Raw genomic sequence first — 25,302 nt, forward strand, 5'->3', positions numbered from 1 at the left:
TTTCCCAGTGCATATAAAAGTTATACTTACACTATTCTATAGACCATTAAGTATGCAAAAGCATTGTTAAAAAATAATGTACATACATTAATTTAAAATACTTTATCACTAAAAAATGCTAAGTCTTATCTGAGCCTCAGTGAATCATCATCTTTTTGTTGAATGGGGTCTTGCCTGGATGCTGATGTCTGCTGACTGATCAGGGTGGTGGTCGCTGAAGGTTGGAGTGGTTTTAGCAGTTTCTTAAAATAAGACAACAGTGAAGTTTGCTGCATCAACTGACTGTTCATTTCATGAAGGATTTCTCTGTAGCATGCAATGCCGTTTGATAGTAGATACAGCAGTATTTCTTTCAAAACTGGAATCAATCCTGTCAAACCCTGCCACTACTTTATCAACTAAGTTTATGTAATATTCCATGTCCTTTGTTGTCATTTCAAAAATCTTCATGGCATCTTCACCAGGAGTAGATTTCATCTCAAGAAACCACTTTCTTTGGTCATCCAGAAGAAGCAACTCTTCATATGTTAAAAATTTTTTATCATGAGATTATAGCGATTCAGTTACACCTTCAGGTTCCACTTTTAATTCTAGTTCTTTTATTAATTCTACCTTTCTGCAGTTATTCCTCCACTGAAGTCTTCAATTCCTCAAAGTGATTCATAAATGTTAGAATTAACTGCTTCCAAACTCCTGTTATTGATATTTTTGACCTCTTCCCATAAATCACAAATGTTTTTGATGGTATCTAGAATGGTTAATCCTTTTAAGAAGTTTTCTATTGACTTTGCTCAGTTCCTTTGGAAGAATCATTATCTATGTCAGCAATAGCCTTATTGAAATAAATGTAAGAAATGTATTCCTTAAAGAAAACTTGAGAGTTTAATTTACTCCCTTACTCCATGGCTGCACAATGATTTTGTGTTAGGAGGCATGAAAATAAATTAATCTTGAATATCTCCATCAAAGTGCTTAGGTGATTAAGTACATTGTCAATAAGCAGTAATATTTGAACAGAATTTTTTTTTGAGCAGTCACAAAAGTGAGCTAAAAATATTCAGTAAACTATGTCATAAGCAAATATGCTCTTATTCCAGGCTTTGTTCTTCCACTTATAAAGTGGAATAAGCAGAGGAGATATACCATAATTCTTAAGGGCCCTAGGATTTTTCAAATAGTAAATGCGTATTGGCTTCAACTTGAAGTTACCAGTTGCATTAGCCCGTAACAGGAGAGTCAGCCTGTCCTTTGAAGCTTTAGAGCCAGGCATTGACTTCTCCTCTAGCTATGAAAGTCCTAGATGACATCGTCTCTCAATATAAGGCTGTTTTGTTTACAATGAAAATTTGTTTTTTGGTGCAGTCTCTTTTTATCAATTATTTAATGTCTTAGCTAAAGCTTCTGGATAATTTGCTGCAGCTTCTATATGAGCACTTGCTGCTTCACCCTGTACTTTTATTTTATGGAGACTGTTTTTCCTTAAACTTCATGAACCAACCTCTGCTAGCTTCAGACCTTTTTTTTGTGGCCTTCTCACTTCTCTCTACGTCCAAAGAACTGAAGAGAATTAGGGCCTTGCTCTGGATTGGGTTTAGGCTTAAAGGAATGTAGTGGCTGGTTTAATCTTTTATCCAGACCATTAAAACTCTCTTCATATCAGCACTAAGGCTGCTTCACTTTCCTATCATTTATGTCTTCACTGGAGTAGCACATTTGATTTCCTTCAAGAACTTTTTCCTTCTGTTCACAACTTGGCTAACTGTTTGGCACAAAAGACCTAGCTTTCGACCTGTCTCGGCTTTCAACCTGCCTTTCCTTACTCAGCTTAGTCATTATTAGCTTTTGATTTTTAATTGAGAGGCATGAGATTCTTCCTTCACTTGACTGCTTAGAGGCTGCTGCATAGTTATTAACTGGCCTAATTTTATTTCTGTAGTGTCTAAAGGAATAGTGAGGCCCGAGATGAGGGAGACAGAGAGGAGAATGGTGGAGTAGTCAGAACACACTTAATATTTACTGATTTTATTGTCTTATATGGGCATGGTTCATGGTGCACCAAAACAATTACAATAGTAACATCAAAGATCACTGGTCGCAGATCATCATAACAAATATAATAATAATGAAAAAAATGTAAGAATTGCCAAATACTGCACAGAGACATAAAGTGAACAAATGTTGGTACAGTGGTACTGACAGACTTGCTTGATGCAGGGTTTCACAAATGTGCAGTTTACAAAAACACAGTAACTACAGCAATAAAGTGAAGCGCAATGAGATGGGTGAGCCTGTAGATGCTTTTAGCTCTACATTAAAGAATTCAAGCTTCAGAGTACTCCAGAATTGAACCTTTGAGTCCTATGGAGCTGCCACAGTGGTAGAGGACCTACTGACTGGTCAATCAAATTTAAGATATTTGTTAGAGGCCCTTATTGACAAGCACAGAACACCCAGAAAAATCCCAAGAAATATGGGATTACCTAAACTTTGGTAGTAGCTCTCCAGCATAGCAGCCCTCCTATATATGATTTACCTACAAGGAATTTGGGTCCCCAAGAACTTTACACTTAATAGAATAAATTCACCTTTCTAAGGTTTGGGGGATGCTGTACAATAAGTGGCCTGAGAACAGTCTGAATTAGCTGGTCATACAAAGGATGTTGCCAAGATATATAGTGACCCCCTCTATCTAAAAGATCACAGGAGATGCTACATGAACACTGGGAGACTAGCAAGGAATTCTAGAATCTGAGAGGGGATTATCAACAACGTATATAACTTAATTTATATATTAAAAATGGCATATTTGGTAAAAAAAAAAAAAAGCCTTTCATTCATCTCCCTTGTTGGTGTGCAAAGGTGAAGTATGGTGGAAAACTGGGTGTTTCAAGGTTTTAGGAGTCAAGGAAACAATGGCCACAGGTACACTTGCATGTGATAAAGAAACCTAGGAACAGAGTTTGGAGTTGGGTTGTTGTTTGTTTGGGAACAGAGCAGAACCTCCCAGGGAAGAAGGGGTAGATAAACTGACCTATCTCTGCACTCTCAGTGGATCTGAAAAATGGATCTGACAGGGTGTCTTTTCCTCTAACAAATATCTTAAGTTGGATTGACCAGTCAGTAGGTCCTCTACCACTGTGGCAGCTCCATAGGACTCAAAGGTTCAATTCTGGAGTACTCTGAAGCTTGAATTCTTTAATGTAGAGCTAAAAGCATCTACAGAGGCACTCAGGAGCATGGGTCATGCTGAAGAAGCAGCTCCTAATTACCATTCAAAAATAATTGTACTTGATTAGATATTTAAAAGGGCTTCCCTGGTGGCTCAGATGGTAAAGAATACACTTGCAGTGCGGGAGACCTGGGTTTGATCCCTGGGTTGGGAAGATCCCCCGGCAGAGGGCATGGCAACCCACTCCAGACAGAAGCCTGGCCGGCTACAGTCCATGAGGTCAGAAGAAACAAACAACTGAGTGACTAAGTACAAACACATATATTTAAAAAGGCAGCTTGGGAGTCTTTAGCAGAAGCACAAATGTTAAACGTGAAAGGGGTGAGACATGAAATCCATGGGGAAACTGAAAAACAGATGGGTTCAGAGATTAGACCTGGGGTGTTGCAGGATGATTTATTTTTTCTGAATGGAATGCTGCTGTTTTGTTAGCATTAATTGATCCAGCTGAATGGACTGACTTTCTGGAGCAACTTAACAATACCGTGTGATCTCTAACAGGTAACATATATTTGGGAGCCAGACAGAATAGAGATGTAATCATGTAATAAAAGGATCTAGCAAATTCCTCAAGGAAGTTTTTACTGATCTTCCCAGGCTCCCTTTTAGGTGACATCCTCCTGTCATTTGCCACCATTGCACCCAGCCTGTTCTTTTCATAGCACATTTATGTGAGATGTTAGTTTTTGCCATTACTCTATAAACTTTACAAGGCAGAAGATTAAATGACATGATTAAACAATTAGCAAATAATTCATGAATGGACAAATGCCATCCAAATCCTTACAGTTTCAAATTCCTTGAGAAGTAGAATTTTCTGCTCTCTGTTCCCAGATGATAATGTCTTTTCCTCTTTTGACCAAATCTTTGTCCATTCTCTTGCTTCTACTCAAAAAATCTTTCAATAATACCAACAGTTCTGCCCACAAGAAGGTGAGAAACAGTAAAACCCTGGTTACCTACAGTGCATGTGAAAGGTGGTATCTTAATTAAATCCATGGTCATTCATATTTTGATGCTTTCTTTTGAAAATCTTTTAAAGATATATTTATAAACTTTTATGTCTTGGTAAGTACATCATTCAGACTTAAGAGATCTGAGGAAGCCTCACAGTTACCATTCAATCAATAAATCAAAACAAAAGGTACTGTTTGAACACCTACTCATACTACATACATACAAACTAGTAGCATTTGTACTAGTTGCTGTGGGAATGGAGGAGAAGTAAAATACCATGCAGGTGGTTTAGCTGAGCTTAGAAACTGTGTGAGTACATAACACAAAACAGTGATGTGGGGCTGATGTGGGTGATCTAGGGTCATTAGTGTTGCAGGGCTTTAAACTTCTCCCGAATTAGACAGGATATAGGTTAAGTGTATCCTGATGGCAAGAGAGAACCTTGAAGTCCCTTCTAAATATTAATACTTAATTTTAAAATTTCCTGTGCTTCAGCAGAGAATTAAAGTGGAAAGCCTTGATTAACTGAAGGTTTCAATTACTTAGGTTTTACTATACATATGGTTCACCTTTTCAGGCACAGTGTATTCCTAGAAACCATCATAAAGTGCATCAACATAAAGCAAATTCAGGCTATGTATCCCTTACCCTAAAGGTATATGTGATTTACTTGTACTGTCTTTAGTTATTAGCAGAAATTGTTGAGTCAGTGTATATTTCAGTCTTTGTCTAAGACAGTAAGTCAGTCTTTGTTTAAGAGAACAAAGAAAAATTTGAGTTAAAGCAATTTGGGTATTCTAGGTAATATAAAGGTAAAGTTGGATCATATCTTAAGTGTGAGGACTTGGTAGAAGTGTTTGCAGATTTGAAGACAAAGAATTAGAATAATGAATGTGAGAAACTATGATGGAAAGTCAACAAGAGATGAATCAGCAATGCCTAGGGGTTAGGTAGATGAGAAAGAAATTTGGAAGGAACAGTGCCCCACAAAAACAGCTTCAGATGCTGATGTTGTTGCTTAGGGGAGGCATAAACACTACTTCTGTGTATTTTTTTTTATCTTTATTTTATTCTAAAGTTGTATTTTCAACTTTTGAATTTTTGGTTCAGGAGCCTGCTTTCTGTCTCATCCTTTGGCTCCTCCTGAATTTGCCCTTTATCTTACTTCTTTTAGTCTTTGGGTCTAATAACTCACTCATGGTTTCATAATCCATCGGCCCCAATAGCTCATGAGAATTCCCTGCTGCAGTCCTGGACCTCAGGGATTCCCAACAATTCTGTCTAAGGTGGAGGTAGTGAGAGTGATATGGGTGATTTTATGGATTTGGGTAAGCTGAAAAAGCAAGATAATGAACACATTGTAAACTTTAGAAAAGTGCCTGGTGATGATAACAAAGATTGGGAGGAGCATATTAAATAAAATCTGTGAGCTTGGAAAGAATAGAAGTTGATACATCTTGGGAGGCAGGAAGGCGAAGAATGGGGGCGGGGGAGAACCCTACAAATAGTAAGAGCAAGATTAAGGTGTTGGTTGAAGATTTACCCAAAGAATCATGGAATTCTCTAGGCAAGAATACTGGAGTGAGTTGCCATTTTCCTTCTCCAGGGGATCTTCCTGACTCAAACCTGGGTCTCCTGCTTTGCAGGCATATTCTTTATCATCTGAGCCACCAGGAAAGCCCCCTGAAGAATGATAAATTCTACCATTTGGGGAAATATGGAGACTATGAAGTGAGAATTTCAAAGCACAATACGTACTACAGTTCATGTTAGACTATCAATATAAAATGTCCTGAATTCCCCACCTCTTGGTGGTTTTGTAAGAAAATATCCTTGTCCTTGGAAAGTACACCTTGAAGATTATGAGGTGAAGCACTGATAATTGATATACATGTATAAAGAAGTACCTAGTCAAAGTCCAGCCCATGGAAGTAAATTGGGCAATTAACTGAAATCGTTTCGGTAATTTAAATACTATAAAATATTAAATTTCATTCCTACAAGATAGAGCTAGGTGAAAATTTTAAATCATAAATCAGAATTTTCTTTGCCTCAGTCGAAAAGCAAAATGAATACTATAAGAGACACTGAAGTATTTAGAATCATCTTTAGCTAAAACGTACAATAGATTTTACTGTAGAGAATGGAATATAAAACATATTATTAATGTGTACTTCAAACTATAGTAGAAACTAATACTAATTACTAATGCTAAGCAATAATATTAGTACTAATTACTAAGATACTTAATCTTACACTTGGTGTCAGTACCCACTCCTTTTAGTGTTTCATGCTGCTGAAGGCTTGCAGGAAATTCTAATTAAAATATAAAAAATAATCTTTGAATTTGAAAACTATTTTATCATCTCACAGCTGAGCTCAATCCATTTGAAGGAGCATTACAATAATTCACCCCTTGATCTGAACAGAAGTTATATAAGCCAGGTAAATATAGCATAGGGATAAATGATTTTAGTTAATTGATTGATTAAATTGATCTATAAGCCAAAAGATTTATAAAATGTGCCACTGGCATACTTTTTAAAAATCACATAAAGTAATTTAATGTTTTTATATGTATTCTCAAGAAAAGAATCTATTTCCCCATTGTGCTATGATTGTCCTTTATCTAACAAATAATACTCCATCAAATTTAATTTACAACATTAATCTTAAACTTATTGACAAAATTTGCATCAGTAAGTCAACTTTACTGGTAAAATTTACATCATTTAAAGTGCCAACTGAACAGTTTTTGAGTTATGTATAGACCTGCCAAACTAACACTGGAAACAACATACAGAACAGTTTCATCCCAGCAAAAATTTGTTTGTGCTTCTTTGCTGACAAAGTTAAAATATAAAACAATGAGTGATTCTGTGTTACAGCCAACTGATGAGTAACTAATGTATCTAACATATAGGGTTTCGGATGACCTTTAAAAATACACCTTTCATATTATAAATTGATCTTAAAATGTCCCCCAAAACTAACAGGAATGTACATGCTATAATGCAAGAGTTTTCTGCTAATCATATCATTTAAATTCATACTCCACTTTTTAAAGTGTTTTCACAACATAGTGGACGAATACAGCATTTAAGAGGAGGAGCACTTTCCCTACTTCATCAGCAAGGAAGCAAAACCTCAGCAAAGTTAAATTATGAAGCTAAGGTCTGAGAAGAGACAATTAGGGCAAGAACAAGTTGCCTGCTTCCCTGTTCCAGATTTGGCTTCCAGGGCAGAAATGGAAATTCACAAATGGAAACTGCAACTGCAAACCCCATTTCAAGTGCTTCTGCCTAATTAGCATGCAGCCCAGAACTGTCCCCTGGCAAGAGATTGGGGAAACACAGTTGTAAAAGGAGAAGCTCTCCCCCTTGCTGAAAAAGTGCCAACCAATCTGATTCAGGCACATGGTAAGACATTCAAGCTGAGGCTTTGGTGTTAAAACGCAAAGTTTCCTTGTGCATAGAAATAAAATGAATTTTGAAAAGGGCACCGAAGTACTCAGGGAAGTCTTTGGCACTGAGGACAGAAAATAATTCTACTGGGGAAAATCTAACATCTTCATCTCCAGAGTTGGACTGATGATAGGAAAAGTAATGACATGCTACTAATATGAGAGAACTGTCTTCAGCTACATGGGAATTATTATTGAGTCATCACTTAAGAATTAATAATAGTACTAATTAACAAGGGTTTTAAAATCATACTTTGGTATAATTGTCTTTCTTTATTTTTCTTCTATTCTATATAGGACAACGTTTAAGCGAAAAGATTCTGTAGTCAGAATTGGATTCACACTTGTTCTCTGGGCTTTCTAGTTATGTGACTTTGAAATGAGACTTTACCTTAGTTCCTCTTCTTTAAAATGGGTATAACAGTGCTTTCTCCATAAGACTTTTATAAATTTTTAGTGAGATAATACATATGACATGCTTGGTACAGGGTTCAAGAGAGAATAATCACTTAATAAATATTTGGCGTTTCCCCCCTTATTTTATCCTACTGTATATACAGAGTGGATTTACAAGTAGCAGAGTCAACTATAGATACCTTGATACCTTTTTGGTCTCTGAAATGTAATTACAGGAAAACCAAATGCTGAATGAGCTAAAGCTCATTTTTTGAGTTTTAATTTTTTATTTAGAACAAAATTCTTTACAATACAAAGTGTTTCTCTGCTGCTCTAATCAAATGCACACCTGCAACATGACTTCAAGATTAAAAGATAGAATGAAAAAAATGTATTCCTACTATCCTTGGGCATTTTTCTTTACCTCCTTAACTAAGAAATGAATAGTACTTGATTTTTTTTTTAGGCAGCAGAAAGGAAATTCATACATGCCAAGAGTTGGAGAGGAAAAACCCCTAGAACTCTAGTGTGCTAGATTAAAAAACATTATTTAGAGGAACAGAGTGGGAAACCGGTGAATATTTTGGCTTTTATAAAAAGGGAGTGTGCCTCATAAATAGGACAGTTGGAATGTATGGAAAAGTTCCAGTTAAAACAAGACACAAAGCACATGACTAATATTGCTTTTCCAAGTTAGACAAATGCAGCTTTAACCAGAATCTGCTTCAGAGGGGCCTCTGGAGCCCTCCTTGAATCTTGAGATTTTCATCTTTTTTCAAATTCCAAGTCTGAAATAGGAAAGCCATACTGAGATATGCTGTGTTTTTGTCCCTCACCTTTCTTTCTGAGTTTCCCTCGCTTTGTCACAAATTCTCACCAGGTGAGTGAATGTCAGAAGACAAACTGATATACACAGGCAAAGAAGCAAATGTAAAACTGGATTTGAGCCTCTTCAGGAACTATCTTGTTTTATGCTGGATACCTGCATAGCCCACCAAAAGAATATTCAATGTTGAGGAACTAATATGAACTGCAAAGTCATTTTCAAATGCAAATGACAAATATTCTTTATAGTCTTTCATCTTCTTGCCATTTCAAAGAAGATATCTAAAAAAACAATCAAGCAAATTTTCAGCTAGATTTCTGTATTTTACCTATCCTTCAAACCTGATGGGTCTTCCTCAATGTGAAGAGATTCCTTCAATAATAATTCATGGTGTTTTATTTCTCCTTTTACATTTTCCGTCACCTGAGCATGAATTGCCTTGTGTTTTGTTATTATTTCTTTTCTATGCACGAAACAACTGTGCATTTAGAATGACCTGAGGCCTCAGCTTGCCTAAGGAGTTTCAGTTTACACCTGTTTCACCAGTGTAATTAATAGTTCCCCCTTCAAGTTAAAAGGTGCTCTGGTGTAGAGCATAAGTTATACAGTCACCCAAGGTGGTCTGCAATCAGAACGTATTCAAAGCAAAGGTCGTTAAAATGTATATAAATGATCCACAATAAAAGTTTTGATATGACCCCCTCCAGATTAGCTTTCTTGCTGTGTCCATTTCAACACAAATGAGTGCCATCAATGGCTTCACAATGGCTCTTGTAAATTCCATCATGAATTAAAGTTTTGATTTCTGTCATTCCAGCACACTTCAAATACTGACTCACATTGGGACTGCCCCAGACAGGGCAGGGCAGACTAATGGAATGTGAAGCATTGCCCTAACATTTCTTAACCTGCCCAGTGTTTAAAGTGGCTTTATTTTCTCCATTTATGCTCCAAAAAATTTTGGAGCATAAAAACCGTATTGTATTCACATGATGTTTTTTGCTATGTAACAAGGAGGGTTGAAATTTGTCCCTGAAACAAGAATTACATATAATAAAAAGCCACATATAATAAAAGCTTAATAAACCTAGCTAATGAGAAGAAAACATACTAGTGCTATTTCCTAACATTTGCATTATAAGGAAGTTCTGCTCAGTAAGAAGTTACTCAGTCTCACAGGGGCAAAGAACATTTGCTGAAATGGAATTTGATTTAGATCTGAACAATAAGAAAAATAAAATAAGGGCATCCCTGGTGTTAAGTGGTAAAAACAAAATCCACCTGCCAGTGCAGGGCACACGGGTTCGATCCCTGATCCAGGAAGATCCCACATGCCTTGGAGCAACTACTTAGCCTGCGCTCTAGAGACCCTGATAGCTCAGTTGGTAAAGAATCCACCTGCAATGCAGGAGATCCTGGTTTGATTCCTGGGTCAGGAAGATCCACTGGAGAAAGGATAGGCTACCCAATGCAGTATTCTTGGGCTTCCCATGTGGCTCAGCCCGTAAAGAATCCACCTGCAGTACAGGAGACCTGGGTTCAATCCCTGGGTTGGGAAGATCCCCAGAGAAGGGAAAGGCTAACCACTCCAGTGTTCTGGCCTAGAGAATGCCATGGACTGTATAGTCCATGGGATTGCAAAGCTGCAGACTGAGCGACTTTTGCTTTCACTTTCACTTTCTAGAGACCAGGAGCCCCAACTACTGAGCTCATGTGCTGCAAACTGAAGCCCATGCGCCCTAGAGCTTCTCTGCAATAAGAGAAGCTGCCACAATGAGAAGCCTGCTCACGGCACCTAGAGAGCAGCCCCTGTTCTCTGCAACTAGAGAAAGCCCAGACAGCAATGAAGAACCAGCACAGCCAAAAATAAATAATTTTTTAAAAAGAGAAAGAAGGCAAGTAAATTTGGTAGTTTTGCATCTGATAATGGTATCATTCAAAAGTGCTATTTCAATTCAGTGTCATTCCATTGGGAAGATCCCCTGAGGAGGAAAGGACAATCCACTCCAGTATACTAGCCTGGGAAATCAGGGACTGAAGATCCTGGTGGGCTGCTGTCCATGGGGTCGCAAAGAGTCAAACAGGACTTAGTGACTAAATAACAACAAAAATCATTTCATCACATTTTCAAAGTTCTTTAGAAAGAAACTAATCTTGCTTTTAAAAAATCAGCAGAAATATTATCAGAAGACCAATGTAAGGAAAAGAAATTTGTCACTTTAAGGTATATTTGTTTTTTTTCACATTTGGAAACATCAACATAAGTTCATGCAGATGTGAAATATTAAGTAAACATAGTTATATTGCCTTTTGCAAAAATATGTTTGAGAAAGATTATTTAAAAATGCAAATAATCAGAGCTAGAAAGACATCAGAAATTAAGTAGATAAACTCAATTTAGAATATCAATTATTCGGGCTTCCCTGGTAGCTCAGCTGGTAAAGAATCCGCCTGCAATGCCTCATCACACATTTGTTGAGTGTGTACCAGGTGCTAGGCTCACACACTGAGGAAAACCTGCTTTCTAGGAACTGACAGTCTAGTAGGTTTACTTTTCCAAGGTTAAAGCAAAACATGAAAAATCAGTCTCTCTATTGTTTGTTTAATGCAATGCTTAACATTTCTAAAAAAGTATTTACATCAACTCTGCTCATCTTTCTCATTATTTTCATTGATATATAGTTGATGTATAATATTATAATTTACTGATACACAACATAGTGATTTACAATTTTAAATGTTATATCCCATTTATAGGTACTGTAAAATATTGGCTATATTCCCTACGTGATACAATATATCCTTGTAGTTTTTTTTTTAAACATAATAATTTGTACCTCTTAATCCCCTAACTATATCTTGCTCCTTCCCCGCTTCTTTCTCCCCAATGGTAACTACTAGTTTTTTCCTCTGTATCTCTGTTTCCTTTTTGTTATATTCACTAGTTTGTTTTATTTTATATATTCCACATATAAATTATACAGTATTTATGTTTCTCTGACTTATTTCACTTAGCATAATACCCTTCAATTCATCCATGTTGTTGCAAATAGAAAAATTTTACTCTTCTTTATGGCTGAGTAATATTCCATTATATATAACAGAAGATATAGAAGATGTGTTACATATATAAACATATATGTGTATAACATACATGAACATATATAACATATATATATAAATGGAATATTTATACATATATATAGGTTTACCTGGTAGCTCAGTTGGCAAAGAATCTGCCTGCAGTGCAGGAGACTCAGGTTCAAATCTGGGGTCAGAAAAATCCCCTGGAGAAGGAAATGACAGCCACTCCAGTATTCTTGTCTGGAAAATCTCATGGACAGAAGAGGCTGGCAGGCTATACAATCCATGGGGCTGCAAAAGTTAGATACGACTTAGCAACTGAACCACCAAATATATATATATATATATATATATATATACACACCACATTTTCTACATCCATTCATCTATTGATGGACACTTACATTGCTTCCATATCTAAGCAACTGTAAATGATGCTGCTATTAATATCTTATTAATTTATCCTTTGAAACAGATGAAAAATTATCTTAGGCATTGTGTTCATCTGCTAGTAAAAGGGCCTTTAAAAACAGTGACTTAAGTAAGACTGGTGTGAATTTTCCTCTTAATGTCAGACACAGTTCTGAGAGACAGCCCAGAAAGGGGAGCAACTCCACAGAGATGAGCAGCTTGGGGTCCTTTACTTTTGCCATCTTTACTATCTGTCTGTCTGTCATGAGACAGACAGACTGTGGCTGTCTTGAGAAAGGTTACCTCAAATCTGAAGATTGCTGCTGCTGCTCAGGACATCACAACCATGTTCTAGGCAGGAAGAAGGAAGAAAGGCATAAGGCAAAAGGGGCCTTCCAGCTGAATCAGCCCTCTTTTTTAAGGAACTCTGACAGAACCTCCATTCAGCAACTTCTGCCTCCTCATCCTAGTCATCAGAACTAATCATATGACCACATAAGAGAGGCTGGAAAAGGTGGTGATCAGATCTTCTCAATGCCATATTCAGCAAAACTAGGATACTGTAAGTAAAGAACTAGGCAGGCAAATAGCTGTCCTCTGCCTGCTATTCTAATTATTTATCGCTATTTAGGGTACATCATTATAGGAGATATTGATGGCACCCCATCCAGAGTCCTTTTATAGGCTAGCACACCATCCCCAGCTACTCTGAATTTTGGCTGTTAATGGCTCTAAATTCCACCTTCTCAGAATTGACTTCCACCAAAGTGACCCACATGGTTCAAAGATAAATTGGATTTCAATCCACCCTGTCCCCTTCCTATGCCCTCCAGGCTGCCTGCAACCAATGAATGACTGTTCCGTTCTGCCGCTCAGTCATGTCCGACTCTATGCGACCCTGTGGACTGTAGCCTACCAGGCTTCTCCGTCCATGGGATTCTCCAGGCAAGAATACTGGAGTGGCTTACCGTTTCCTTCTCCATGGGATCTTCCCGACCCAGGGATCGAACCCGGGTCTCCAGCATTGGAGGCAGACCCTTTAACCTCTGAGCCACCAGGGAAGCCCTGTTATGAGGGTATAAAAGTCAGACCACCTTTGCCTCAAAGTGGAAAAACACTGTAGTATCAATTTGCTATGACTTCTGGGTGGGATTAGGCTGAGATCAGACTTTGTACCAACATGTTTGCTAAGCAGATGAGCAATTCAATTTTGTATTATATATGTGAACTCCCAAGGAACAAATGATGAAAAAGAGAAATACCAATGGCTATATTACTTCCTTGCTGTCCCTCTTTTGAGAAACTGCCTCAGGCACTAACTTCCTTGCAATATATTTCTAAGCTTTACCCAGCTTCCCTACCCAGATCCATCTTTTCCAAAGAGCTTCCCACATTTCCATCTTTTCTCTGTTGCCTCTTTACTTAATCCTTATTAAAATTTAACAGTGAAAAAAAAATTAAGTGTGACTTTGGTGGTTTTGTTTCCTGTGCCTGATTTTCTAAGGAAGAGCCATAAATCACCTCCTCCCTCTCTATATTTTTTGAGGGGCCTTTAGTAAACAGTTCTCAATCAAAACTTAGAATAACCAGATAATTGCAAGTGATTAGAGTACAAATCTATTTCTTTGTTTTCATTTTTCTATCAAATGATAGTACATTAAATTTCATGTACATGAGAGCTTTCAGCAATCAGGTAATGCTGCTGCTGCTACTGCTGCTAAGTCACTTCAGTCGTGTCTGACTCTGTGTGACCCCATAGATGGAAGCCCACCAGGCTCCCCCGTCCCTGGGATTCTCCAGGCAAGAACACTGGAGTGGGTTGCCATTTCCTTCTCCAATGTGTGAAAGTGAAAGTGAAGTCGCTCAGTCGTGTCCGACCCTTAGCGACCCCACGGACTGCAGCCTACCAGGCTCCTCCGTCCATGGGATTTTCTAGGCAAGAGTACTGGAGTGGCTTGCCATTAAATATCTAACATTTACATGACTATGATATACACCTAGAACAAAGAAACTCTCAAGTTATATTCCAAACTTTATTCTCTGTGTGTTCAGTTTGCCTGGTTTTGACTGTTATCAAAATAGAATACATATCCATTATAATATGATTTGTTTTTTTAAAGGAAGCAGTTTTATATAATTACCCAAGTTTAATTTAATTTGTAGTAAACACAATCAAGAACAGGATACCATCTGGAAAAAAATGCATTTCTGCATTTTTCAAAAATTATTCTGTCTAGAAGTAACAGGAGAATCTAAAATGATTAATTCTAAATAACAAGTACAACAATCTTTATTAGTTTTCATTGTTCATTATTCCAGATAACTACGGACATCCTTTGAATTTTGTTGAAATTCTGTGGTCTAGACTTTAGAGCGCAAAAATGTTTCCTAAACTTCCAGTTGATCTGATCATTTGCTTTATTGGAAGATCCCAAGTTAAGCACTTAAATTTCTACTGTCTTTAGGTTATTTTTTCCTGGTCCAATTTCTTCTTCTTTTTTACTTCTATAAATTAAACATTCTCAAAATAATATTAATAAACATATCATTTAAAACAAAATACATAAATGAATGTCATGAGCATGTAATTTCTTGCTTTTGTGTACTCTGTCCTCTTGATGATTACTATTTATTACACTTCATAACAGACAGTTATGGAGGTTTTCTTCACATGTATCATAAACACAATTCTGGGAAGTGATTCAAAAATTATTCAGATTAAATTAATGTTCACTTTGTAAAATTTGAACAAAATGAAGGTGTTCTAAGAGATTTTCAGAAATTCAATTTGAGTCATGCCAAATTGTAATAGATTGGACTGATGTGCATATATTTGAATAAATTATTCGGTTTTTCTCTAGTTGTGGCAAGCAGGGGTTACTCTCTAGTTGCAGAGCATGGGCTTCTCACCGAGGTGGCTTATTGGGGAGCATGGGCTCCAGAGTGCATAGGCTTCAGTAGTTGAGGCACGTGGGTTTAGTTGCCCTGTGGCATGTGGAATCTTACTGCGCCAGGGATTGAACCCATATCCTCTGCACTGGCAGGTGGATTCTTAACCACTGGACCACCAGGGAAGTCCAGGACTTTCATTTTAAAGAAAACCAGTTACATTTTAAACAAACTTAAAGACACACAATGCCTTCATTTTTTTTTTTGAAAGTAGAACTAAACATATATACACAGATGTATGTGTATCCATTAGTCACTCAGTTGTGTCTGACTCTTTGTGACCTCATGTATTATAGCCCACCAGGCTCCTCTGTCCATGGAATTTTCCAGGCAAGAATACTGGAGTAGATTGCCATTTCCTTCTCTAGGGATCTTCCTGACCCAGAGACTGAACCTGGCTCTCCTGAGTTGCAGGCAGATTCTTTACCGCTTAAGCTACCAGGGAAACCCTACATAGATGTGTGTACGCACACATATAAATATATATGTATAAATATGTACATCTGCATAGATAGAAATATACACACACATATAACTTATTATAATAGCATTACAATAATCCCTTTATTGAGGGCCTGATATACCCCAAGCACTATTCCTGGCATGCTTGTACTTGTGATGCATCTCATATAAGTATTTTGATACAGAACCGAAAACCTCGTGATGAAAGTGAAAGAGGAGAGTGAAAAGGTTGGCTTGAAGCTCAACATTCAGAAAATAAAGATCATGGCATCTGGTCCCATCACTTCATGGGAAATAGATGGGGAAACAGTGGAAACAGTGTCAGACTTTATTTTTTGGGGCTCCAAAATCACTGTGGATGCTGATTGCAGCCATGAAATTAAAGGACTCTTACTCCTTGGAAGGAAAGTTATGACCAACCTAGATAGTGTATTAAAAAGTAGAGAAATTACTTTGCCAACAAAGGTCCATCTAGTCAAGGCTATGGTTTTTCCTGTGGTCATGTATGGATGTGAGAGTTGGACTATGAAGAAAGCTGATCGCCGAAGAATTGATGCTTTTGAACTGTGGTGCTGTAGAAGACTCTTGAGAGACCCTTGGACTGCAAGGAGATCCAACCAGTCCATTTTAAAGATCAATCCTGGGTGTTCATTGGAAGGACTGATGCTAAAGCTGAAGCTCCAATACTTTGGCCACCTCATGAGATGAGTTGACTCACTGGAAAAAGACTGATGCTGGGAGGGATTGGGGGCGGGAGGAGACGGGGACGACAGAGAATGAGATGGCTGGATGGCATCACTGACTCGATGCACATGAGTTTGGGTGAACTCCGGGAGTTAGTGATAGACAGGGAGGCCTGGCATGCTGTGATTCATGGGGTCGCAAAGAGTCGGACACGACTGAGCGACTGAACTGAACTGAAAGTCAGCCCCATGTTACAGTGGAAGGAATGGAGCCTCAGAGAATTTCGGTAACTAGCTTAAGGGCACATAGCTGCTAAATGGCAGTGCTATGGAAATTTGGTACTTTGTTCCCAGTAACCAATTAGCAATGCTACCTCATCACATCTGTTACCTCCAGGTGTAACATGATGAGAAAGAGTAAGACTTTCCACTCATGCTGATAGATCAAGGAATTTGACTTATTCAGAATGTATGCAGTTACTGACAGTATGATATTAAATCCTTTATTGATTTCTGTCATGGCAGCACACTTTCTAATAAAATAGGGTTTGTGAGGCACTTAAGCCTAAAACAAATGGACACAAAAAAGAGTTCTGAGGACATGTGATTTATGATATTATTATTCTGTTTCCACTGGCTTAAGAATTTAATTAGAATCCATTAAAAATCCTTAATTGAAACACAGTGTTGGGACATAAAAAGCAAGGTGATTAAAGCCACATAACTGGACAAATACCTGGACAAGTAGCCACCACTGCCATAGAGGAGAGAGAAGAACCGCTCAAGCTCACCCTCTAATGAGGTGTCAGTGCTGAAGGCTGCTAGGAGACTTTTGCTGGAAAACAGCCTTCCTGTGATGCTGAATCAGGGATGGGAATAAACTGAGAAGATCTGGAGACTGATCACACACACACACACACACACACACTCTCCTAACACTTGGTGTCTAATAGCCCACATAGTAGCATGACCATTCAGTATAAACAACTGCTGACTAGTGTGATATTTTTATGTTAGGTATTAACTTACTTGCATACCTTAAAATTAAAAAGGAAATCCTTAAAATTATGCTTACCAAAGTGTATCTGACTCATCTTCTCTAAAGTCTAACCATGACACTCTCTAGCAGTAATATTTGACACTATTCCCATGGAGTTCAATTTATGGCCTTACTCCAGATCTGCAGGACCAGAAGGCCCACCTCCTTCATATCCATATATGGGATCATTTTTCCTGTAGTTAAGTAGACTCTGAGAAATGTTAGCCTTGGAACCTAGGAAATATTAATAGAACCACAGTCTCTATCTCTCTTGGTCCTCATCCTTAGGTGATGAAGTTTGAAAACAGAAGTTGGCATTAGAACTTTTGAAACAAAACAGAAAGCAAAATTCAGAGACAACAGATGTTTGCTTATAAATTCATTATTTACTACATGTGCTATAGAAGTAGGATCCTGACTTGAACTTGAACTGGGTTAACTTAAGACAGAGTCACTTAAGGCAGACCACTATTAGAAACAAAGACCAGAGTCAAAGAATCTGCAGTTTCCCTTCTAGGAGACTGCAGTCTTCACTGCCAGAGCAAAAGTCTCACCTATTCAGTGAAAGGCATGGTCAAATCTGATCTGAAATAGGCTTAATTCCATCTTCCAGTTGGGTCAAGCTTCAGTTCAGTTCAGTCACTCAGTCGTGTCCTACTCTTTGTGACACGACTGCAGCACGCCAGGCTTCCCTGTCCATCACCAACACCCGAGTCTTACTCAAACTCATGTCCATCGCGTCAGTGATGCCATCCAACCATCTCATCCTCTGTCGTCCCCTTCTCCTCCTGCCTTCAATCTTTTCCACCATCAGGGTCTTTTCCAATGAGTCGGTTCTTCACATCAGGTGGCCAAAGTAATGGAGTTTCAGCTTTTAGCATCAGTCATTCCAATGAATATTCAGGACTGATTTCCTTTAAGATTGACTGGTTGGATCTTCTTGCTGTCCAAGGGACTCTCAAGAGTATTCTCCAACACCACAGTTCAAAAGATTCAATTCTTCAGTGCTCAGCTTTCTTTATAGTCTCTTTCATCCATACATGGCTCCTGGAAAAACCATAGCTTTGACTAGACAGACCTTTGTTGGTAAAGGAATGTCTCTGCTTCTTAATATGCTGTCTAGGTTGTTCATATCTTTTCTTCCAAGGGTCAAGCTTAAGAGTTGGTAAAGATCAAGTTAGGTCTGCAAATGTGCTTGATTTATAAACCTAAACTGAATTCCATTCTGGGGACAAAACTAAAAAGGTCACTCCTCTCCTAAATACTTTGGAAATAAGCAGGCTTTACAGTTTTGGAGGATAAACCAAATGGAAAGTTTTTAGCTTATGGAGTCTTCATAGTTGGAAACCACACTCATAGTAAAGAGAGCCCAAATATTAGTTATTTTTTTTTAGTCTCTGGAATTCTAGACTAGTAAAGAAAATTCTAGGCCAGTGCGTCTAAATCAGGGAAGATGTTTTGGATAGTGTATTTTAAAAGCTGATGTAAAGTCAAGGACAAAGGATGAAGGGGACATAGAGAGGGATAATAGAACAAAGAGATGCTAGGGGAAAATGTTCTTAGCTTAACTCATGGATGTCTGGGAAAATACAGGGAAGAACGCTCACTGCCACCCCAGGTTAGCACCTCTCTGTATGTTTACTCTCCTGTATTCCTCTCTTTCTTCACTGCCAAGGCCCATCCCATGCCACCTCCAAGTCAGAAGATTCTAGAATGTTGGGGCAAATTGAGAGAGAAGAAAAGAAGAAACAAATTAGATGGGGACACCTAGAGATTTTGTAGGTTCTATCCTCTTCCATGTGTGATTGGGCACACACAGTCTTTTGTCATACCCATTACATGTTTAAAACAGAGATAAACACAAATGCTGCTGCTGCTAAGTCACAAATGAGAAGAAACAAAATGAGATGGCAAAGAGACATGCTATGTATCACTGTCTCTGGGGAGCCATCCTTAAACTTGCCCTTTTCTTCGACCCCTGCCCTCCCCTCTAAGCAGAGTGAGAAGCTCCTCACTATATTCCCATAGTGCATTGGTGATATTTTGTTGTGCCTATCACTCTGTATTTTATTGTTTGCTTGTATGTTTTTTACCCCACCTGGATTGCAAACTACTTAGAACCAAGATATCTATGATATGTACTGTGTGTCTGAAGTAATGGGTAGAATGCTGTGATTTCCCACATTTCATAGTAAAAGATGAAATATAGGAAGCTTGTAATTGTTCCAATAAAACCTTATGATAAAATAATTTATCACTCACCCTATATTATATTTTAGGTACTTAAGTTTATAGTGATGAGCCTCTTTTTAATTATCTAAGTAGTTAGTGGTTAGAAGGATAAAGGTAAACAGATTCCAGCACAACTATGTTATTAACAAATAATAGAAAAGTGTGGGTATCTATGCAAAAGTGAGTTGGTCATGACGTTAAAGTGGTTCAGTCACAGAAATTAAACTAGGTTAACTAAAAAAACTCATTCATTTTAGCCATTTTACTTCTAAAATGATGAATCATGCCATTTTATCTGGTTCTGATATCCTTCAAGTCAAAATAATCAATATTAACGCAGTCAGAATTACCAAGTGAACTACTCTGTATGTCCATTAAGATTGTTTCACAGAAACTTCATTCACTATGACTCAACACATATTTACTGAGATTGAGGTCTGTATATGATTATTTTTATAGGAAGAATTCTAAATCCAAAGCCGCCTCATTGGTTCAGATAATATGAACTATGGTGAAACTTTAGCACAATAAAAAATCTGGAGAATCCTCTATCACTGCAACAGAACTTCAGACCAAACCCCCAAGACTGACTAAAGTCATATTTTTATCACCTCCTTCTCCCTAATCTTATAAAGCTAAATAATTTAACTATCCAGAAAATATGGCACATATTAGTTGCAGTAATCAGGTTAACTCTTCTCAAAGAAATTATATATTTTTGTTGTCACATATTTATAACTATGGGCAAGCTTATTTCAGTTTTCAAAATACATTTTGGTCTAGAATTGCACATACTTCCCAATGTGAGAGTAAACCATAATGCCTCATTTTATCCTCCATTACAGAAGACAGTAGATGTACATCTTCGAATGCAGTGTCCTGCACCAAGTGCCTTGCGCTGGGTCCGGAATGTGGATGGTGTGCTCAAGAGGTGTGCCTTTTTCCTTTCTTTCCCTTTTGGATCCTTTGTCTTTTCCTGAAAGTGACCTTGCTAACATGATTTCATTGACCTAATATTCTGTGCCTTGAAGATTCATCAGGAAAAAAGAAAGATATTGTTGAACATCAGGAAAATGTTCTTTGGTTTTATGCTTGGAAACAGCATGTTTGGCTGACTATAAGTATAACCTTTTTATTAGGAAAATTATGGTAATTTTAAAATGAAGTGCAAACCATTTTATGTTTTCCATCTGTTCTATAGAGAGAATTGGCAAACACAGATAGTAACTTTTGATGGGTCATAGGCTTTGTGTGAAATTCTTGCTGCAGCTTGGGGCATTAGGTTATATATCCAAGTTGGATCATTGTTTTGTGCTTGCTTATTAAAGAAAAGCAAGTTAATTTATTATTCCATCTCATTTCTTTTTATTTGAAATACTCGGAGATAAGTGATTTGCTCCCTTTCATAACACTGAACATCGATTCATTGGCTACTTATGGAAAATTTGATGCTTTTGTTTGACATGTGACCCTATTCATGCAATATTGTGTACATTTAAATTCTGTAAAATACAAAATAATCAGAAAATGTTTATCTTCAAAATTAGTATTTTTGTAGTCAAAGAGAAACATATCCCAATAACAAACTTTTTAGGAAAACAATTATAGTGTTTTCCTTCCTTGTTGGGCTCTAAAGTTGTTTTCAGTTATACCTTTTGTGGGTAATTCTCAATCAAAACTACCTTATATATTAAGTTTCAATGAAGAAGCCATCTGCTAATTTGGGGTTTTTAATGAGATATCCTAGGTAACTTATAATTACTTGTGTAGTTCCTGAAAATTGAAACTAATAGACTTTTAATGGCCTTTTGCTTGGTGTGAAGAGAAATCTCTAGCTTTTGCAACTTCTTGATTTAGTTGAAAAAACTGTACCTATCATTATCTTTACAATCTCTCCTGTTACTGCTTGCCTTTATGCATCCCCCAGGAGGAAACAGAAATATGAAAAGTAGCAAAGAATGATGGTCAATACTTTCTTCTATGCAGCAAGTCAGGAAAAAGGCAGGGGAAGGGCTCATGAATAGTAACCATGTCTGTAAGTAAGCAGTCCCCCTACTGACAGCCTGAAAGCTTCCTGGATGTACTATGAGCTTTATAAGTCAGAAAAACAGATGCCACTCAAAACTCGGCAGTGCTTTGCCAGAACTCATGGAGCCAAGCAATGTAATAGGACAATTCCAGAGTTTCCAGGATCAATTTCATTCCTCCTATGATCCAAATGACTAGACAGAATTCACTCTTTTCTCTGAGCTTCCCTTTCCTCATCTCTACAGCCTAGAGTTTGGAGTTTACTTCCAGGTTTTCCTTGTCAGGTATGCTTGATATTCATTGATAGGTTGATATTTCCTGACCCTCACCCAACATTCCATTTTAGAGTTTTACTGCGGCACTAAGGAAGATGATTGCTCTGGAGAAGGAAATGGCAACCCACTCCAGTATTTTTGCCTGGAGAATTCCATAGACAGAGAAGCTTGGCACATTACAGTCCATGGGGTCTCAAAGAATCTGACACGACTGAACACAAGGCACGTGCTGAGGATACACAAAGAACGATTATTACAGTTGTGAAGACTGTGCCAACTTAACTCAGTTCCTTAGAGCTTAAGTGATTATAGTTTAGAGGAGTTTTCAAAACATGGTTCAGAAACCCAGTTGTCAGCTAAGTGCAACATGCCAGCCATACAGAATCAGTCAGCTTCCAGAGAGTACCCTTCTCCATTTCACACCTCTACTGGCACGAAAAATTGGAAGAGTCACAATTATGGGAGCAGCAATGTCAGTCCTGCCACAAGGGAGGGATTTTGTATATTCAGAGGAGGAACAGGTGGTCAAATGGAAGGAGGTAAGCCAAGAAGGAAAGGTGGAGTGGTTTCCAGAGGTGTTTGCTCTTGGTCCAATCCTCAGAAGGGGATCTCAAAAAACACCCAGAAATGACTTGGCTGTTCATGTCCCAAAATATTCTTCTATGTGGTACAAGGTAGCCTAATATTTGTATTGAAAAACCAGGCTCTGAAATGAGATCAACTGGGATTCAAATCCCAGTTCCATCAGTTCCCAACTATGTATACTTGGCCATGTTAACCTACCCACTGTGAACCTCAGTTTTCCCTAATTCTAAAATGGAAATAATAACTGAAACTATGACAAGTGGTGGAGTTTAAATGAAACTGTATGTGGGAAGCATTTGGTACACAGGCATTGCTTAAGTTACTATAAAAGCTACAGTGAGACTCAAGCAATTCATTCAGACTTAAGAAAATTGCCTGAATTAAGAACACGTTAGAGGAAGCAACGTGTTAAGACTCGGTCACACTGAAAGATAAAATATTTGGTTTCCTTTGTTTGCTGGGTTAATCTATTGTACTTTAATTTTGTTGGACTGTTTTGATTTTGCTTACGTGTGTATATTCAGTCACAAGTGTGTATATTCAGTCACATGTGTATACTCAGTCACAGTTTTTATTGTTGTATAAACCTCAGACTCTACATTGGACTTTTGTAGTCCTGTGCAGTTTTCCTTCTTTTTTTTCTTTCTGCTTTTTTAATTTTGTCTTTTTTATAATTTCAATTATTAATTTCTTTAAACCTATTTTTTCTACATTTATCCCTTTCTTTGCCTTTCCTACTATATTTTCCCCCTTGCAGTTAATCTTTGATGTATATAAATCTTCTACCTCTATTTAACTTTGCATATCTATTCTTTCTTTCTTTTCTTTCTTTCCTTCCTCACAACATATTTGTTAGTTTTGTTTTCATTGCTTTATTTCCCACTTGGCACCTTGCTTTAGTTTTGTTTCCCAGTTTATGCTTTAGTTAGTTTTGTTTTTAACTAGTAAATATAATTTTTGAGTTCCTATGTTTACTGAGTCAATCTACTGTATTTTGTTGAACTGTTTTTACTTTGCTTATGGGTGTATATGTATATATGTATATTCCATTATTTTAATTTTTATTTCCCTGATTTTGTAACTGCAATTTATCTGGGGTTCAATTTTGGGTTTTGGTTTTGGGTATTTGTTTTAATCTCACCTAATGCCATAACAAACCACTTGTGGAATCTTAGTTCCCGACCAGAAATCAAGCCCTGAGCCTTTGGAGTGGGAGCACTGACTCCAAGACCCTAGACTAGCAGAGAACTAACTCTGCTGCTGCTACTGCTAAGTCACTTCAGTTGTGTCCAACTCTGTATGACCCCATAGACAGCAGCCTACCAGGCTCCCCCGTCCCTGGGATTCTCCAAGCAAGAACACTGGAGTGGGTTGCCATGTCCTTCTCCAGAACTAACTCTGCTGCTGCTGCTGCTGCTAAGTCACTTCAGTTGTGTCCGACTCTGTGCGACCCCATAGACGGCAGCCCACCAGGCTCCCCTGTCCCTGGGATTCTCCAGGCAAGAACACTGGAGTGGGATGCCATTTCCTAACTCTAGGAAGTATCAGATAGTGAGAACTCACACAAAGGAAACCACTTAAATATAAGACTGGGCATCACCCAACCACCAGTAGCAGCTTGTGCAGGATGCCTAAAGAACAAACAAAACAAAAATACAAACCCAATCATCAGCAGATAGGAGTACCACCTCACACACCCTTGCCTATCAGAGGAAAAACAAACAAAACTCAGCACAAATCTCACCCTATATGAAGCTTACACAAACCACTGGACCAACCTTAAGAGGACAGAAACCAAAAGGGAGAAAGAATTCAACCCTGAAGCCTGGGAAAAGGAGACCTCAAACATAATTAGTTAAAAAAAAAAGAAAGAAAAGGCAGAGAAATACTACATCAATGAAGAAACAAACTAGAAACACAGAAATCCAAATAAAGAGGAAATAGGCAAGTTACCTGAAAAATCAGTTCAGTTCAGTCACTCAGTCGTGTCCAACTCTTTGCGACCCCATGAATCACAGCACGCCAGGCCCAATAATGAGAGTAAAGGTGATCAAAAACCTTGAAAACAAAATGGAGAAAATGCAAGATTCAATTAACAAAGACCTAGAAGAGTTAAAGAATAAACACACAGAGACAAAACAACACAATTACTGAAATTAAAAATACTCTAGAAGGAATCAGTAGCAGACTGTCTGAAGCAGAAGAACGAATTAGTGAGCTGGAAGATAAAATGGTGGAAATAACTTCTGAAGAGCAGAATAAAGTAAAAAAAATGAAAAGAACCGAGGACAGTCTCAGAGACCTCTGGGACAATATCAAATGTACCAACATTCGAATTATAGAGGTCCAGAAGAAGAGGAGAAAAAGAAAGGGTATGAGAAAATTTTTGAAGAGATTATAGTTGAAAATTTCCCCAACATGGAGAAGGAAATAGTCAATCAAGTCCAAGAGGCACAGAGTCCCATACAGGATAAACCCAAGGAGAAACATGCCAAGACACATATTAATCAAACTAATAAAGACTAAACACAAAGAAAGAATATTAAAAGCAGCAAAGGAATAGCAACAAGTAACATACAAGGGAAACACTATACACTTAATAGCTGATCTTTCAGAAGAAACTCTGCAGTGAGTTGGGATGGGAATGGCAGGATATATTTAAAGTACTAAAAGAGAAAAATCT

The 25,302-nt window shown here is 37.7% G+C and overlaps 1 protein-coding gene across 2 annotated transcripts in view; it reads left to right on the forward strand.

Moving 5' to 3' along the window:
* ITGB8 (integrin subunit beta 8) overlaps positions 1–25,302 on the forward strand; it is a 95,864-nt gene that overhangs the window by 13,917 nt on the left and 56,645 nt on the right. For both annotated transcript variants that reach the window (XM_088833642.1, XM_055420557.2), the window contains exon 2: positions 20,577–20,662. In XM_088833642.1, coding sequence (XP_088689768.1) covers positions 20,577–20,662 — 86 coding nt within the window. The remainder of the gene's footprint in view (positions 1–20,576; positions 20,663–25,302) is intronic.

This window comes from Moschus berezovskii, chromosome 3, assembly GCF_049115385.1.
Source record: "Moschus berezovskii isolate FMDL1 chromosome 3, NW_MosBer_1.0, whole genome shotgun sequence".
NCBI lineage: Eukaryota > Metazoa > Chordata > Mammalia > Artiodactyla > Moschidae > Moschus > Moschus berezovskii.